The sequence below is a fragment of the Physcomitrium patens genome, chromosome 2, assembly GCF_059467195.1.
Source record: "Physcomitrium patens ecotype Gransden chromosome 2, ASM5946719v1, whole genome shotgun sequence".
Classification (NCBI taxonomy): domain Eukaryota; kingdom Viridiplantae; phylum Streptophyta; class Bryopsida; order Funariales; family Funariaceae; genus Physcomitrium; species Physcomitrium patens.
Window position 1 is genome coordinate 8,885,944 of NC_143411.1, and position 18,765 is coordinate 8,904,708.

At 32.4% G+C, this 18,765-nt stretch overlaps 1 protein-coding gene, 1 long non-coding RNA gene and 1 pseudogene across 5 annotated transcripts; all 3 read right to left on the reverse strand.

Moving 5' to 3' along the window:
• Positions 1 to 10,398: 10,398 nt before the first annotated feature.
• On the reverse strand, positions 10,399 to 11,836 carry LOC149989724 (uncharacterized; annotated as a pseudogene).
• Positions 11,837 to 12,533: 697 nt separating this feature from the next.
• LOC149989725 (disease resistance protein Roq1-like) lies at positions 12,534 to 13,355 on the reverse strand. The gene has a single exon (XM_090245499.1). It carries the CDS (start codon positions 13,212 to 13,214, stop codon positions 12,675 to 12,677), a length of 540 nt encoding a protein of 179 aa, XP_090101625.1. The 5' UTR covers positions 13,215 to 13,355; the 3' UTR covers positions 12,534 to 12,674.
• A 674-nt stretch (positions 13,356 to 14,029) lies between these two features.
• On the reverse strand, positions 14,030 to 18,266 carry LOC112292640 (uncharacterized). 4 transcript variants are annotated; one of them, XR_016499381.1, is made up of 6 exons: positions 18,121 to 18,266; positions 17,645 to 17,794; positions 16,446 to 17,446; positions 16,194 to 16,221; positions 15,708 to 15,795; positions 14,030 to 15,409 (listed from the first exon to the last, which is right to left on the reverse strand). It is a non-coding gene; the product is annotated as an uncharacterized LOC112292640 (long non-coding RNA). The 4 variants fall into 4 exon arrangements; XR_016499387.1 differs by lacking the exon at positions 16,194 to 16,221 and having other exon boundaries at positions 15,708 to 15,787; XR_016499375.1 differs by lacking the exon at positions 16,194 to 16,221.
• Positions 18,267 to 18,765: the final 499 nt, after the last annotated feature.

Genomic DNA, 18,765 nt, shown 5'->3' on the forward strand with positions numbered 1-18,765 from the left:
TTCATCAACTTGCATCCCACTTATATACTCCTTTTAATAAAGAAGAATAACATGATAAAAATAACCTTAAAAAGAATGATTACTTGAGTATTACCTCAAGCAAGACTTTTCTTTTCTTAGAACATAATACAAAATGACCTTGTGTGGGGTTGATCCTAAAAGACATTCAATGCAAAGGCATTCCATTGCTAGTAGAGAGCTTGAGCTCTCTTTTTTTTTTATCCTTTATACCAATGTTATTAGGAAATTATCGACTACTTGGTTAATGACAAAAATACAAGACTAAAAGGGTTCTTTGCATGCATCAATTCAACTTGAAGAAGAACTCACTTAGGTGCATCACTAGCCATCCTATCATCTATTAATAAATCAATCCAAGAAAATTCCAAATGATCCTTTTAATTGATCATAGACTAGATTTAAAAGTTAAGGTCACAAATGAAGCTTATATTCTAATCTATTGTATTGAATCCTAAAAGAGGGAATAAATGAGTACCTCTTCTATTTCTTTCTCTTAGGTTCTATCCTCCAACTCTTTGCTCTTTGATTCATACGTATGTACTAAAATTTAAAATAATTGAAAGAATTCACAAATGCTAAGAAACTTACTTGAATTAAATTTTTTTCAAGCCAATTTTTTCTTCAATCTCTTTTCTCTTCAATCCAAAATCTCTGTTAATTTAATAAAAATTTAAAAATTATATTGATTATTCCAAGAGAACTTACCTTAGAATGTAGCCTTTGAATTAGAATTCTTTTCTTTTTCTTCCATCTTTATCTCTACTTTGTCTTACTTTCTTCTTTCAAATATTTTTCTTCAAATTATTAATGAAGAAACTCTTCAAATAGTATTGAAGAATTTTTTCTATACTATATCTATGAATAGGATGATTATAGCGGTGTCATAATGTAACACAACTATATGGTGAAAATATAAATAAAAAAGATATTATTAATATTTAGTCATCTTGGATGTTAGAAACAGTGGCCAATTCCAATGCCAATATTCAAGACAGTTAATGTCACCCCACCGACGTCATCAAACTAAGTACCTTCCATACCAATGGGACAACCAGGATCATTTTCCAATCCTACATGGAACAAGCCTAGTAGGTATATACCGGTAGAAACACCCAATATGCATGATGGGAGTACAGGAAGACCACTTCGTCATTTTCGTTGCAGACCAGATTGGTCATTATGCCAGTGAATGTTCCAATCTCAAAGCCCATGATGATTATGTGCCAGTGTGTAGGAATTACAAGCAGATGAGGCATACTTATCAGCAATGTAATGTTCCATCTAATTTCAATAAATGAGATCAGCAAATCCAAAACCAAGGAAAAATTACAGAGATAAATCAAGGTCCTCAAGATTCTTCAGTAAATTGGATAGAATGAGTCTGAGCCATTCTTATCGAAGTTAGCAAAAAGAAAAAGGACCAATTCAATATTTGGGTGAGTCTGATGTGAAGGGCCAATTTGACCCAATTATGGGGATATTCAATCCAGGTCCTGATATGGGCTTCTTATCCAGTATAAGACCTGACTTGGTTGGGCAACCCAATGAAGTCCCAAATATAGAGGCTTCGGTTCCATTTCAATCTGTTCCATTCTCTATGCCGTTTTGGGAGAAACGTCTTTTCTGTGGAAAGATCTTCTTAGAGATAGGAATTCCGTGGAAGCACTGTCGTATTGTAACACGACTATATGGTGAAAGATGATAATATGGATCTTATTATAGAAGAGCCAAGTTAAAAGAAAAGGTAGAAAAATATAGATAAAAGATAGGAAGGTAGTAAAACTTTTAGTAGTAATGCTGCCCTTTTAGAAAAAATAACTTCTACTTACTTTGTAGGACCAAAAATAAGGCAAAATAAGATAGATCAGAAAAATAAATGATTTAGACATCTTTAGGAGGAAGTTAAGAGTAAATTCTAGTAAAAATTACTGAAAAAAAACTAGATGTTGATACCCAAAGAGGGCCGGTTATAAACCAAGATTGAAACCAGACCCTGATGCACAAAATCGAGTCTCGACGACGACTCCAAGATTCTTTGGCAGATCGGAGAGTAGGGTTTGATAGAAGATTGGATAGGGTTTCTATGGGCATTGATTTTGGATGATTTGAAGTTGTTATGACTTTGTAAGAACTTTGCAAAGTCAAGGTTTGTTTCAGATTAATTGGGTTTTATGAAATAAAATAGGGTTTATGTTTTAGATGATTTAAAGAGTTTTGTAATAGATCTACGGGTAAAATTTTGTAGATTTATGGTTATAGTTGTGTTCAATATCTATTGTGAATTCGAGCTCAATCTAACAGTTGAATTGAAGGATATTGAGGTTTAAGTGGATCAAGGTCTTAGAAAGTAGAATTTTAGGTCTAGTGAGTATTTTTAAGATTTCTTGCAATCTACTAGTTGGATTGAAATAAAACTTATGTAAGAAGATATTAGACTTATTTTTCTATATGCATGAGAATTTTAAGATTAATCGAACAATGAAAAGGAGAGATATCGGCTCTGGAAGATTGGCATCAAGATTGGAGAAGGAGGCCTGCCAATATCTGAGCACATTTTTAAAGTTATCATCAATTTGGTAACTCCGATCCTTTTCAATTTTTTTTGCCTTATTTTTAACTTAATTTTTAAGAAGTGTGAAAAATTTGAGTTAAGATCAACGGTTTATTCATTAGTTATTGAGGTTTAAATCTATTATAGGAATTACTAGGATTTGGTTTAGGATTTAGTTAGAGTTTGGTTTAGGATTTAGGATTTGGATTAGGGTTTGATTTAGGGTTTAGGATTTGGTTAGGATTTGATTAAGGATTTAAGATTTGATTAGGATTTGGTTTAGGATTTAGGATTTGTATTAGGATTTAGATTAGAATTTGATTTAGGTTTTAGGATTTGGTTTATGATTTGAGATTTAGGATTTATTTAGGATTTAAGGTTTGGTTTAGGATTTGGGGTTTAGGATTTATTTAGGATTTAGGATTTGGTTAGGATTTGGTTTAGGATTTAGAGTTTGATTTAGGATTTGGTTAGGGTTTGATTTAAGATTTAGGATTTGGATTAGGATTTGGTTTAGGATTTGGTTAGGATTTGGTTTAGGATTTGGTTGGGGTTTGGTTTAAGGCTTATTTAGGGTTTAATTTAGGATTTAGGATTTTATTAGGATTTAAGATTCAATTATTTTTGGCCTAAATTTTGAATGAAGTTCAATAGGATTTTAACTAGAATTAAATTAAGATTGAATTGAGATATATTTGAGTGATGTTTGTGATCCTTCTAATATTTCTTTAAGAAGTCCTATTGTTTGTTTGAAATTTCTTTGAGGTTTCTTTTTGAATTTGATTAAGCTTGCTTAGCATTATTATAGTCTAATTAGAGCATTGTTAATATTCTATTACAATTAAAATTTTGTTATTACAATTTCTATTCTTCCTTCCACAGCCAGGTGCCCGGAGTATTCTCAAGCAAGACTTCACGTATTACGATAGCGCCGTCGGCTGTTCTAATTCGGAGTCCAAGGTAGGAGAAAAGGGACCACACGGAGTTAAAAAGAAGGAGAGGATAAGGAAAGAGGCATTTGGAGATCAAGATTTTGGGGTCGTAGAGCTAGCTTCAAGCTCCTTTGAAAGGTGTAGAATTGGGTTCATAGGGTTTGGGAGGACTTTGGCAATTGTTGCTGAAAGCCAGTTTTTGTATTGGTGAATTGGATTTTTTTTGCAATAAAGTAAAGGCTGGTACTCTTGACTGTTTTGTAAAATTGGAGAATTTTTTGTGGTTGAAATTTAGAATTGTCTAGAGGATTGAGTATGCCGAGTGCATGCAAAAGTTTGTATTAATCTGACAAAACAGATAGAGGATATTTGACAATTAGTATAAAGAGGTATGAAAAGTTAGCAGATTGGAATTGTTTAGGGTTTTTGTAGTATCTAGAGATCTACCAGTTGGAATAAGGTGACTTTTGGTGTGGTAAGTCGAGGACTTCTAGGTAGTGGCTAAGATACATCAGTGTAGACTAACGACATTTTCTTGCAACCTGTAAGTTAGATTGGATTAAAACTTCTTGAGCATTTAGAAGGCTTGCAAAGACACTAGAGGTAGAATTTTATAACCATCGGACGGTCACATTGAGAATTATAGCTTGTCGAAGCTCGCTGTCTAGGATTAGGGTTAAAATAAAAATAAAAATAAAAATAAAAATAAATAAAATAAAATAAAATAAATAAAACTAACAAATAACAAAAGACTTGTACTTATAAATTCTTGAAGTTATTAAAAATAATATTTCTAAATATTTTGTAATAGATTAAGTTTTTACATTGAAATCCAAAATAATTATATTTAGATGGTTGAAACCTACTAGCCTACCTGGATACTTGCAAAATATTATTTTATCTTCCATAGCCAGACACTCGATACGTTCTCAAGCAAGATAATATGTAATACGACATAAGTGGTGAACCCGACATGAAAGCTTGAGGTGGAAGGTATTGGATTTCGTTTATTTTCGTTTTATTTTATGGAGAACGGGAATAAAAATTTTGAAGGATCTTTGGGAAGAGCTTCAAGTGGAACTTCTGGTAGAATTTCTTCTAAAGGATAGGATATGTACATAGATCCATCCATTGCTAGTATGTTTCAAGCATTATCATTATCTATGCAGCAACAGCAAAGCAATATTCACAAAGAAGTTTTAGCAACCAAAGCTTTGCAAGCAGTAGTCAAAAAAATTGACCAGTTTGATGGAAGGAATATTTCAAAGTATTTAAGATGTTATATTTGAGAAATGGAATTAAATCAGATTTTTGAGAAGAAGATGGTTGAATAATTGAACTAGCCATGATACCAGAGATAAGAGAATATATTATTTCAATTATAGAGTATTATGAAAATTCATGGGAGATTTTTTCACATGCATTAAAAGACAAATATTTCTTAGAGGATACTGATTGTATTACTAAAAAACTATTTTTAGAATGGATTGAGCAGTCTAATAAGAATTTGTAAGCAATAGAGCTACTAAGAGAATTTGAGAGGCAATATTTTCAATTATCGAAGGTAGAAAAATTGACATTAGAGCCAAACAAGGTTGAATTATTTCTTCCAGCTACTGATGGATAATTACAAGAGAAATTGGAATTGCTTCTTAAAGACAAAGAAGAAGATCAAGAATTGATAACAAAGTAGAAAAATATTAAAAATGCGGTGGATTTGCTTACAGAAAGAGAAAAGAGGAAAGATAGGAGTAATATTCCAAAAGCAGTACAAGCACCTAATATTCTAGTACATTCAACACGACTAACAATGTGTACTGTTCAACCTTCAATATCTTTATCGAAGAAAGGTTGATGGAGATTGAAGAAATTATACATGGAATGCAAGATCTTCAAATCAAATTGGCAAGACTTGAAGAAAATACTTCTACAAATAATTTAAAGAATGTTTCAAAACAAAGATATATACAAAGATGTATTTAGTGTGATGACGCTTCACATACTAGGAAGGATTACAATGAATTTAATAATATGATACAGCAAGGAGTTATTTATTGGAAAGATGGAAAGATTGCATTAAAGGATACAGAGGATCTCTTTCAAACAAATTTTGATAAAAGAGGTATGAGAGCATTGGTTCAAGATTACTTAATAGAACATGGAATAGCAACACGAGAGAGTGCAAGTTATGGTGCTAAAATAGATGATGACTTTGGCGGAAGTATAGAAACTAGTGAATTTTGGGCTTCTACCATTTCTACAATACAAAAGAAAAAAATGCCTCGAGAAGCTTTATTGAGGATTGCAGCTGCAATACGAGGTGCAACAAGTTGAAAAGATTCTATGTCTTTTTTAGATGATGTTCCTATCAAAAGATGTAAAGAAGGAAAAAAAGATGAAACTTTAGATGAGAGAAGGTGTCACAAATATATTGTTGATCATATACAAGATCTTGAAAAGATTTTTACGTAACTTGAAGAAGTTCATCTTACACTTTCAGGAGCAAAATCTACATTTGGAGTACAAGAAGTTCTTATTATTGGCCATTTGTATGGATTTTATGGGAGAAAGCCAGATCCAAGCAAAGTTGATGCAATTAGAAGGATGAAGGATTCATGTGACTCTTTAACAAAAGTACGCAAGTTTTTAGGAGCTTGTGTATTTTATTATATATAGATTCCTCATTATGCTCATATAGCAGATCCATTGTATAAATTATTACATGAGGGTTATCGATTTAAATGAAAAGAAAGCATACTGAAGCAATGCAGAAGCTAAAGGTGTTATTGGTGACACCTCCAATTTTAAGAAAAATTGATTATGACTATAATAGACAAGTAATTCTTATTGTGGATACTAGTCCTATTGCTATTGGAAGGGCTGTGGATCAAGATGATTCAAGTGGAAATAGATTTGTAGTTTGATTTGGAGCTAAAGTTTGAAGTACTCGTCAACGTGCATATTTGCAAGTCGAAAGAGAACTTTAGGGAGTTTTTTTGGCTATAAAAGCTGAAAGGGATTATTTGATTGGTGCAGCAATAGTAATTGAAATGGATTACTTGCCATTGCTTAGAATGATTACTAATTTTTCAATGCCAGATATTGCAATATTAAGATGGATTACTTATATTAAGTCATTAAATCTAGAATTTAAGCATGTTGTTGGAAAGGACAATTTAGTAGCAGACATGCTATCTCAAGCAAGATATGAAAGAAAAGACGAAATGGTTGAAGACATTGATGATATTGGATGAAAATTCTATTCAGTATCAAATCTTAATAAAGAAAACAAGCAATTTCTTGAAGAATTTTATGAAGGAGAATTATTGGATATTGATAATTACTTGAATACCTTAATTAAACAAGAAAATTGGTCTACAAAAAAATTTAAACAAATAAAAAAAAAGCATATAGATTTTTGCTTCAAGAAGGATTCTTATGGAAGAGACCAAAGAAAGGAATTGAAATGCCACAAAGAGAGATAGGCAATAAGGAAGAGAAACAAAAATTATTAAAGGAGTTTCATGATAGTTTATGGGCAGGACATAGAAGAATTTGGACTACTTTTGCTAAACTTAAAGAACGATATTAGTGGAGAAATATGTATCGAGATGTGCTCTTATTTGTAGAATGATGTGAAATTTGTCAAGCGTATTCTAATATACGACATCGAGATGGTCTTCATCCTACATATCCTCTAGTTATTCATTTTAAGTGGGTTTTTGATTTGCTTATTATGCCAATTGGGTTATGACAAATGAAATATTTGATCTTAGCTTGTGAAGATTTATCAAATCAAATAAAAGGAAGAGCATTGAGAACAAAAACTACGAAAGGAATTTATAGATTTTTACTTGAAGATATTATTTGCTGCTACGGATGTGTAGAAAAAATCACTGCAGGTCGTAGAGAATTAAATACACAAGAAGCTCGTGAATTCTTTGAAAGATGTGAAATTAAACTATCACTGACTACTCCTTATAATCCTGAAGGAAATACAAAAAGTGAACGTGGTCACCCACCGATTGTGAAAGCATTAATTAAAGCTTATAATGGAAAGGTTAGAGAATGGCCGCGACTTTTGTCATTTGCATTATGGGTTGATTGAACAACTCGTAGCTCAGTAATGGGATATATGCCTATTGAGCTTATGACAGGCCAAAAATCAATTATGCCAATTGAAGAAAAAATACCTACTTGGAGTGTGCTACCATGGAAAGATGGATTGACAAGAGAAGAACTTCTAGCTATTAAAATTCAACAATTAGAGAAAATATCAGAAGATGTGCAAATAATATTAGAAAGGTTAAAAAGAGCAAGGTTATAAAACAAGACACAATTTGATAAGCAGCATCGATTGAGGCCTACATCAATTGAAGAAGATGATTGGATTTTGGTCTATGACAGTAGCTTAGAAAATCAACATAGTGCTTTAAGGAAGTTTTCTAAACAATGGTTTGGACCGTATGTGGTAACAACTGTTCATGATAATGCAACTTATTCATTGTGGGAGTTAGATAGAATAAGGTTAAAAATACCAATTGCAGGGAAGCAAGTAAAAATATTTAAACAAAGATATACAGAAATAAATATAGAAGACCTTGGTGAAGATATAGATATTCCTCAACAAAAAGATGAATTTGACATGGATAGCAAAAATGATGAAGACGATTTAGACGAAGACTTGGAGAATGTATTATGAATCAAACAACAATTGGATTATTTGGTGCATACTAGAGGATGCACAGATTCAGAGAGGGTAGATGTCGTGTAGTAATACAACTATATGATGAAAATATAAATAAAAAAGATATTATTAATATTTAGTCCTCTTGGATGTTAGAAACAGTGGCCAATTTCAGTGCCAATATTTAGGGTCAATTAATGTCACCCCACAGGCGTCATCAAACCAAGTACCCTCCATACCAACGGGACAACCAGGATCATTTTCCAATCCTACATGGAACAAGCCTAGTAGGTATATATTGGTAGAGACACCTAATATGCATGATGGGAGTGCAGAAAGACCACTTCGTCATTTTCGTTGCAGACTAGGTTGGTCATTATGCTAATGAATGTTCCAATCCCAAAGCCCATAATGATTACGTGCCAGTGTGAAAGAATTGCAAGTAGACAAGGCATACTTATTAGCAATGTAATGCTCCATCCAATTTTAATAAACGAGATCAACAAATCTAAAATCAAGAAAAAATTGATGAGATAAATCAAGGTCCTCAAGATTCTCTAGTAAATTGGGTGGAATGAGTCTGAGCTATTCTTATCGAGAGTCGATAAAAGGGAAAAGGACCAATTCAATATTAAGGTGAGTCTGATGTGAAGGACTAATTTGACCCAATTATGGGGACATCCAATCCAGGTCCTGGTATGGGCCTCTTACCCAGTATGAGACCTGACTTGGTTGGCCAGCCCAAAGAGGTCTCGAATATGGAGGCTTTGATTCCATTTCAAGCTGTTCCATTCTCTATGCCGTTTTGGAAGAAACTTCCTTTCTATGGAAAGATCTTTTTAGAGATAGGAATTCTGGGGAAGCACCATCAACTGTTCTAATTCGAAGTCGAAGGTAGGAGAAAAGAAGACCACACGAAGTTAAAATGGAGGAGAGGATTTGGAAAGAGGCATTCGGAGATCAAGTTTTTGGGATCGGAGAGCTAGCTCCAAGTTCCTTCAAAAGGTGTACAATTGAATTCATAAGATTTGGGAGGACTTTGGCAATCGTTACTGAAAGTCATTGTTTGTATTGGTGAATTGGATTTTTTTTGTAATAAAGTAATGGCTGATACTCTTGACTGTTTTGTGAAATTGGAAAAACTTTTGCGATTGAAATTTAGAAGTGTCTAGAGGATTGAATATGCCGAGTGCATACAAAAGTTTTTATTAATCTAATGAAATAGATAGAGGATATTTGACTATTAGTATAAAGAGGTATTAAAAGGTAGCAAATTGAGGTTGTTTAGGATTTCTATAGTATCTAAAGATCTACGAATTGGAATAAGGTGACTTTTGGCGTAGTAAGTCAATGACATCTAGGCGGCGGCTAAGATACATTAGTATGGATTAATGGCATTTTCTTGCAACCTGTAAGTTAGATTGGATTGAAACTTCTTGAACATTTAGAAGGCTTGCAAAGACACTAGTGGTAGAAGTTTACAACCATCGGACGGTCATATTGAGAATTATAGCTTGCCGAAGCTTGCTGTCTCGGATTAAGGTTAAAAATAAAAATAAAAATAAAAATAAAATAAAATAAAATAAAATAAATAAAACTAACAAATAACAAAAGACTTGTACTTATAATTTCTTGAAGTTATTAAAAATAATGTTTCTAAGTATTTTGTAATGGATTAAGCTTTTACATTGAAATCCGAAATAATTGTATTTGGATGGTTGAAACCCACTAGCTTATCTGGATACTTGTAAAACATTGTTTTATCTTCCATAGTCAGACACCCGATGCATTCTCAAGTAAGATAGCACATAATACGACAACTGGGAGAGAAGATAATTTAATCTCTATACCACTAGAAAATTTCTACCAATGAGGAATTTACAATTAGATGAAAAGAGAGGATATGAAGGGTGGAGAGGGTCATTAAATCCCTTCAACCACTAGAAATGGGTTGTCAACAAGGAATTCACAAAGAGGGAAAGTAATAACCAATTTTGAAGAAGAGCTCTACCTTTGATGAAGATCCTTGTCTATTTGTAATTTAATTCTAATTCTAAAAATAATTCTGAATCCCTAACTAAGCTTCTTTCTACTTTATTCTAAAATTCTTCAAGCTCCTTTTTTAATATAAGTTCTTACACAATAATAACCAATAACAATACAAGGAAATTATATTAGTACAAGATAAAAAAAAATTAGATCAACTATTAATCAACTAGCACTCTATTGCTATGTCTCAATTATTGTTTTGGATTTTACTGCATTTAGATCTTTTCTTAAGTATTAACCATTTAAATAAAGTTCTTTTAAAGAAGAAAGATTTTCTAGATCACTTCACAAGCTTATCAAGCTTGAGCAACAACTCAAAGTAAGTCTTCTCAAAGAAGAAAGATTTTTCAATTCATTTGGCAAGCTTGTCAAGCTTGAGCAACCACTCAAATCAAGTCTTTTTAAAGAAGAAAGATTTGTCAATTCATTTGGTAAGCTTGTCAAGCTTAAGCAACCACTTAAATCAAGTCTTATCAAAGAAGAAAGATTTGCCAATTCATTTGGCAAACTTATCAAGCTTGAGCAACAAATCAAAGAAAGTGTTGTCAAAGAAGAAAGAATTGCCAAGTCATAGCTTGAGCAACTATTCAAAGAAAGTTTTGTCAAAGAAGAAAGATTTTTCAATATATTTGGCAAGCTATTCAAGCTTAAGCAACCACTCAAATCAAGTTTTATTAAAGAAGAAAGATTTGCCATATCATTTGGCAAACATATCAAGCTTAAGCAACCACTCAAATTAAGTTTTTTCAGAGAAGAAAGATTTGCCATATCATTTGGCAAGCATATCAAGCTTGAGCAATGACTCAAATCTAGTCTTTTCAAAGAAGAAAGATTTGCCAAATCATTTGGCAAGCTTGTCAAGCTTGAGCAACCACTTCAATAAAGAACTTTCAAAAATGAAAAATTTGCCGTATTATTTAGAAAGCTAGTCAAACTTGAGCAATAACTCAAATTAAGTATTTTCAAAGAAGAAAGTTTTGTCATATTATTTGGCAAGCTTATCAAGCTTGAGCAACCACTCAAATTAAGTGAAGTCAAAAAAGAAAGATTTATCAATTCATTTGGCAAGCTTGTCAAGCTTGAGCAACCCCACAAACAAAGTACTGCTAAAGAAGAAAGATTTCTCAATTCAATACTCAAGCTTGACAAGCTTGAGCAATGACTTAAATTTAGTATTTTCAAAGAAGAGAGATTTTCTAACTCATTTGGCAAGCTTGTCAAGCTTGAGCAATGACTTAAATCTAGTCTTTCCAAAGAAGAGAGATTTTTCAACTCATTTGGTAAGCTTTTCAAGCTAGAGCAATCAACCAAATAAAGCTCTTTCAAGGAAGAAATTTTTCTCAAATCATTTGGCAAGCTTAACAAGCTTGTGCACCAATTCAAATGTAAACTTCTCAAAGAAGAAAGATTTGCCATTTCATTTGGCAAGCTTGTCAAGCTTGTGCATCCACTCATATCAAGAGTTTTTCAAAAAGTTAAGTTTGTCAACTCTTTTGACATTATATTTAAAATTTTGTTATGAAGTAATTTTATATTTGATAAATTTTTAAGATTTTTAAATCCTTTTAGTACTACATTGAATTCGATATCTCCATCTAAATCAAGTCTCATTAATGTAGTAGTTGTAAGCAATGTTCTAGGTAGTGGTTTACGAAAAGTAAATCCTATTAGACTCAATATTGTCAATTCTTCAAATACTTTCCAAAACTCTTTGTTGCATGTTGCAGAGGGCAGCTTTATTTTTTTATTATAAATCCGAAAAAGATGATTATTATTTCTTAGTAACAAAATTTTTAACTTATTTGCATTTTCAACCAATAACATAAGTATTTTAAAGACATCTTTACTTTACTTTGTAACAATGTTACATATAAGAATTCGTAAAGAACAAAAGTGTAATCCTTTGATGATAAACCTTCTTGAGATATCTTTCATATTATAATCAAGAATTATACCTTCCAACTAATCAACATGACAAGAAAATAATTAGCAATTAAAATCCAAAGCTTTATCAAGTACTTAAATTATGTACAAATCTCTAAGTATTTCACATTATAACATACAAGTAATATAATGTTGTTCTTAATAAATATTAAAATATCTTGTACTTTATTTTCCTTAAATATTTATTTTATGTCAATAATTATATTTAAGTTATTCTATCACAATTTGAAAGTATTACCTTTGATGTTATTCCATGCATTGGCACCATATTTGCATTCCAAATTCGTGTGTCTTTGTATTCTTTTTCTTCTTCAACAATCTTTCGCCCCATATCTTGTAACTGATCATGTACTTTTATTACTCCATCTTTTTCTATTTTTATCATTGATTGATGAACCAACATATCCAAAACAATACTTCCATCTTGCTCTTCAACTCCACTTTGCTTATTGGTCCATATTTGTATTATAGTGCCTTTCATTGTACCACCCTATTTCACATTATTACAAAAGAAGCAACATATATCTAAAAACATATTTTTTTCTTCAACTTTTAAGGCATCAAAACTTATCTTCAAAATAGTCCATAGCTTATATTCACTATCTATTTCATCTCCATCCAAAGGTCTTCCTCTTCTTAACTTTTGCAAAGCTCTTTCCCAACATCTCAATCTCTTTTGTCCTCCTAAAAATGACCCCAAAACTTTTAAACTCAAGGGTAATCCATTACAAGATCTTACAATCTCTTTGCCAATCTCAATAAGTTCTTTTGGCAATTCATCACCATCCCTACAAGAATAAGCTGTAAATAACTTCAAACTTGCATCTTTGTCAAGTTCTTCAATATCAAATTTATGAATCTTTGTAGGATAGCTTTTTACTACCTCCCAATTTCGAGTTGTCACAATTAATATGCTACCTTTGTTAAAATGTAGAACATCCGAAAGTACTACATCATTGATTTGATTCTTGTCCTTCACATCATCTAAGACCAACATAAATTTTTTGCTCATCAATACTTGTTTCATCATAGCTTGTGCTTCTTCTAAATTCTTTAGTTTTGCTTCAAAGTTTAGTTAGTTCAAAACTTTGCAAATTATTGAAAGACCATTATCATTCTTTTGAATACTTTCAACAAAGCATGAGACATTGTACATGTGTTGCATGGTATCAAATATAATCTTTGCTAATGTAGTCTTTCCAATTCCACCCATACCAACAAAACACAATATATTTATTCCATTCTTGCATAATTGTTTCATGTTTGACAAACGTCGTTCTACACCCATTATATTGTCTTTACAAACATGTCTCTATTCAAATAATCAAATCATGATGTTAAAATAATATACAATTTATGCCAATCTCTAAAAAAAAAAAATCTAACCACATATTCATATTTTGACAAACCAACTTCATTAAATTACACATATTTGACTATGTAGATCTTGAAATCAAATAAACCAATGCAATGTTTATATTACACCAAATCTCAAATATAAAGTTTACCAATGTATCATCAACATCAACATCTTTTGATTTACTCCTTTCATGATCTTCTTTCTTAATTGCTCCAAAATGAGGTGTTTTGGCTACATCAATTCCCACCAAGTATTTTTTCTTCAAAGTTGTGAGTCTCTTGCAAATGTCTCCAAAACTAGGTCTTTTAGAAGGATTCAAAGTCCAACATTCTTCAATCAATTTACTCAAATCATTACAATTTAAAGGCAACTTTGGTCTTTCACCGCTTTCAAACTTTTTCAATAATTCTTCTTTAGAGTACATACCATTAAATGGATCTTCACCTGAAAGAATCTTAGAACATGTCATTCCAAAAGAATACACATCCGCTTCAAAAGCACACATCTTTATTGATTTCATTGTACTTTTCAATATCTCTGGAGCTGTGTATCTTAAAGTTCCATATATGTATGTATTTTCTTTAACTTTTGGATTCCTACCTACATTGATCTTTGAACAACCAAAATCAATCAACTTCACAACAGGATGATGAAAACCATTATTAGATTTACTATCATTTAAAATATTAAGTAGCACATTATCCGGCTTTAAATCTCGATGTGCAATTTACATGTCATGTAAATAACACATTCCTCTTGCAATTTGATAAATAACATCAATAAGAAAGTAGTATGGCATTGCTCTTTTTGCCTCCAATATGTTGCTCAAACTTGTTTGCATCAATTCCATCACCAAGTATACTTTCTCCCTTGAGTAATTCAATGTTGGAGACTCTCCATTCCTATTTGCATCACTTTTGGCAGCATAATAATATTTGATCAAGTTTGGATGGCTTGTAATAGCCAAGATACCTATTTCTTTTATGAACATATCATTCCAACTAGCATCCATTATTTTTGTTGCAATTGCAAGTCCAAACCACTTTGATTCATAAACTTTTCCAAATGCACCCTCATTTATAATTCTTCCAAGCTCTAAACTTTTGATATCACTTGATACTTCCAAAAAATCCATTTCTCCATCTTCTACATACCACAAGTTTGTCAATCTTGTTGATAGATAGTTTACCAAGTCATGATCTTTAAATTGAGTATCTTTACTTTTATGGTCCAATCTTTTGAAAAGTTCTTCACTATCACGTTTAACTTCTTCATAAGTTGAAACATCAAACAATATGGGTGTAATCACCTCCATCATTTTTGGACACTTCTTTGATAATTGATCAATTCCCACATCATGACAAGTCTTTAAGTCCCATAATAACTCTCTAAACATTTCTTTGTTTTCCATTTGAAAGATACTTACTTCATACCATTGTTCTTGTGCACAAGCTTTTATCAACTTGTATATCTTCAATATTGTATATTGGAATTCACAAAATAGAACTTCATACTCACTTCTTCCATTGCTACAAGCTCTCAAGACTTCAAATACTTTGATAACACGGCCAAGTGGTTGGCAAATATTTACACATTGTTTTTTATTCAATATAACTTTAGTCTTCAATAACACCTCTATTTCTTGATTGTAATTATAGCATTGAGTAAGTTCATCTTCAATATCAACTTCTCTTGCTTTGAGTACAACTCCAATATCCTTTAAAAATTTGTTACGAAATTCCATGGCAAGTGACAATCCCAATGTACAACAACCAAATAAAAACCTCCACATTTCTAAGACATGCTTCATAAACATCTTAACAAGATAGGCCATTGCAAATATTTAGAAAATATATATAATTCACCTTCAATCACATGAATAAAATCTTAGTACATATTTTACAATATTTTAATAAATTTTGATCACCAAAAAATTCAATGTAACAAAGTTATTACTAATAAACTTCATGTAGATTAAATAAATTTCTATTTATATTTGTGATTCTTTTTTTTAACTTTTTATTATTTCTTATTATTTATTATATAACAAATCTTTCTACATGTATAAATATATATATATATATATATATATAAAATAATACATAAAAGTTCATCTTAAACATCTCATAGTCTAAACAAAATAAATATCAATGATGTACATACCTCAAAATAAAACTAACAATTGATCCTTGAATTTACTTCCTCATCATGCAACCATAGATTCTTGAAATGTTCTTCAATTGCTACAAAACTTTCACATAAAGACAACATATATGTGAACAAAATTGATTAATATATAAATTATTACACATGATTCATACAAACAAAATTGAATCATATCTTTGGTAATAATTAAACTAGATCATTTTCTCAATATGCCATCCATCTTTCAATAATTATCTAATAACAATAATTCTTGATATTTTACTATAAATATGATATGCCATAACACTACTCTATTTAAAATGATATCTAATCCTCTTATTAAGTTTATAAGCTTTTTTTTTCCAATATTTTATGTTTCCTAAATCAATCATTATACAAATAACACAAATGAAGTAATCAATCAATGAAAAGTCTACCCTATGCAACAAATGGATCAACAGACTCAAAATCTTAGTAAACAAACAAGTTTGAAGATGTTCTCACCATACTCCAACTTGAAGAACTCTTCCATCTTTTAAATCATTTAGATCAAAGGTGTACCAAAAACAAACATCCAAATTAAGTATAAATGAAGATTTTTTATAATAATTTAGTCAAATGTGAAATGTATCACGACTAGATTCTTGACTGAACTAGTTCTAAAAATAAACCAGATTCTGTGATGTATAGTAACTGGTAAAACCAATCGGGATAACGGAATTTATGCAAAAAAGGGAAAGTAATGCGCTTTCTCACCTTAGACTACGACACCAACTGCTGGAACAATCCTTCGCTTGTTGATGAAGTTTAACAACACCAGTATTTGTAGCAATCCAATATTTCACAATTGATCATTGATTTTTCAATTGGTTGGTTGGGTAATCTAAGATGCGAAGGGGCAGATGACCACTTGAATTTAGTTCCAAAGAGTTTCGTTCTAACTCCAATTTGACTGATTCTGGGGTCGCCCGAAAGCGAAGATGGAGAGGCTCCGACACGAGGATTTCCACCTCAAAATTCAATATTCAACAATGAATGCAAGAAACTAGTTCAAGCAAATCCGAGGTGACCCAATAATGAACCAACTAACAAACAATGGTGTACCTTACTGTATTCAGCACTACACACACACGCCCACAGGGCTTACAATATCTACTCAACATCGGTATCAGAAGTAAGATGAAAAAAAACAACAAAGGATTCGCCCGGCCTCGGTGACCAACTGCATGAAATAGAAGATGGTGAGATAGAAGCCGAAAAAAACACAAGAAAGTATAAAACAGAAAAAACTAGTATCCAGGATCGCCTTTCCTCGTTCTTCTGTCTATCACATGCTTGCCCAGGACGACGTTATCTGATAAGTGTCCTTCCAAATTGGACTTGTTGTCGATGGTGAAAGACATGGTCTTCCAGAACGTGTTACAAGTGAATAAAAGCTTGTACTCGTTGGTTGGTTCGGACAACCGCAGTTATGCTTCAGGTGTTCCTCTTCAAAGGTGAAAGTGCTGTTTTTTGCTACTTATTTCGGATATTCGTGATACTTTGCTCTGACGAAAGAGATTCCTACAGTCGCTCCTGTGTCATCCTTCTTGCTGAGATTGATCGGTGACACTGGAGAATTTCTTATCTCGAGGTAGCTAGTGGGTTGACTCTGATAACAAGCCCGGTGAAGCTCGTCGGGAGGTTACCAAATCTGAGTACGATGTTCTTTTGACAGTGCAAGAGTAATATAGTCTCCGACTAAAGTTCAGTACTACCTGTAGTGGAAGAGCCCCAGGTCATATCTACTGTTGAGAACACAGAGTCATTCAAGATATATGACACAAACCAATTGAGAACATTTAGTCTTTCAAGACATATGACACGGAAAGATTGCAACTGTGAGTCAAAGAAAGCTCAATCCTCAAAATGGACTAAGAATCTTCGTAGATGAACAAGTTTGAAGATGATCTCACCATATTCCAGGTTATAGAAGTCTTCCGTCCTATAAATCATTTAGATCCGCTCCTACCTTACAATTCGATTACGCGCAAGTCTACACAGGATACAATTATGATATGCTGTTCAATGCCCCATCATCTTCTTGCCAACCCTCATCCCTGAAGCTGGAATTACAAAATTAACAAACAGATAAACAAATAGTGAGTACACATCAACGCAAGAATTCCAGACAGCCCAAGTCAATAGCAAAAGATTCGGACTTCCGCTAGATCAACATCATAACTTACAGTATCTACAATATTCAATCTTCTTAAAAAACCAAAAACCTCTTGATTGTTCACGCGCTTGCATAGGATACACCAAACATGAGCTTACGATCAACCCTATTGTCTGGCTTCCGGGCATCACCTCGAGCACCATACTCGAAACATAGAAAGCCATCATAACAATCTCGGAACCAAAAGAAAGAGAACACCACAAGATTACCTACCATCCGCGGCTCCTCGCTCTCACGTTGTTTCCATGCGGCACAGAGATGTCACATTGTTGGCATGCGTCATGTATGTAAGCGCAGATTTGAGCAATTCGAAACGATGGAAGGGCACTCAACAGGGTTTCGCTGCGGGATAGCGAAGGGATTAAGGGATTGGAGGGGGTCGAGGATCTGTGGTGGGGTTGAAACCCTAGACGGCTCAGATGAAAAGAACATTGATGGGTTGCATCATCCAAGGGACGATAATGAACCATCTAACAAACAATGGTGTACCCAACTGCATTGAGCACTACAAACACACGCACACACAGACAGGGCTTACAATATCTACTCAACATTGGTATCAGGAATAAGATAAAAAAAGTAAAAAAACAACAAAGGATTCAACAAGTGATAGAAGATGGTGACAGAGGAAGCAGAAAACAAGAAGAAAGAAAGAAAGAAAGAAAAACAAACAAACAAACAAACAAAGTAGTATCATGGATTGCCTTATCTCAAACGATTCAAGTGAATTGATATAGTATCGTTGGATGTTGAATTGGAACCCTGTTTTTATTGCCGAGGCTTAACTATTTGCAGAGTATAAATGCCTCATTTTGCCATCATCATCCTCTATTACAAATATAAATGTGTTTGTTTTCC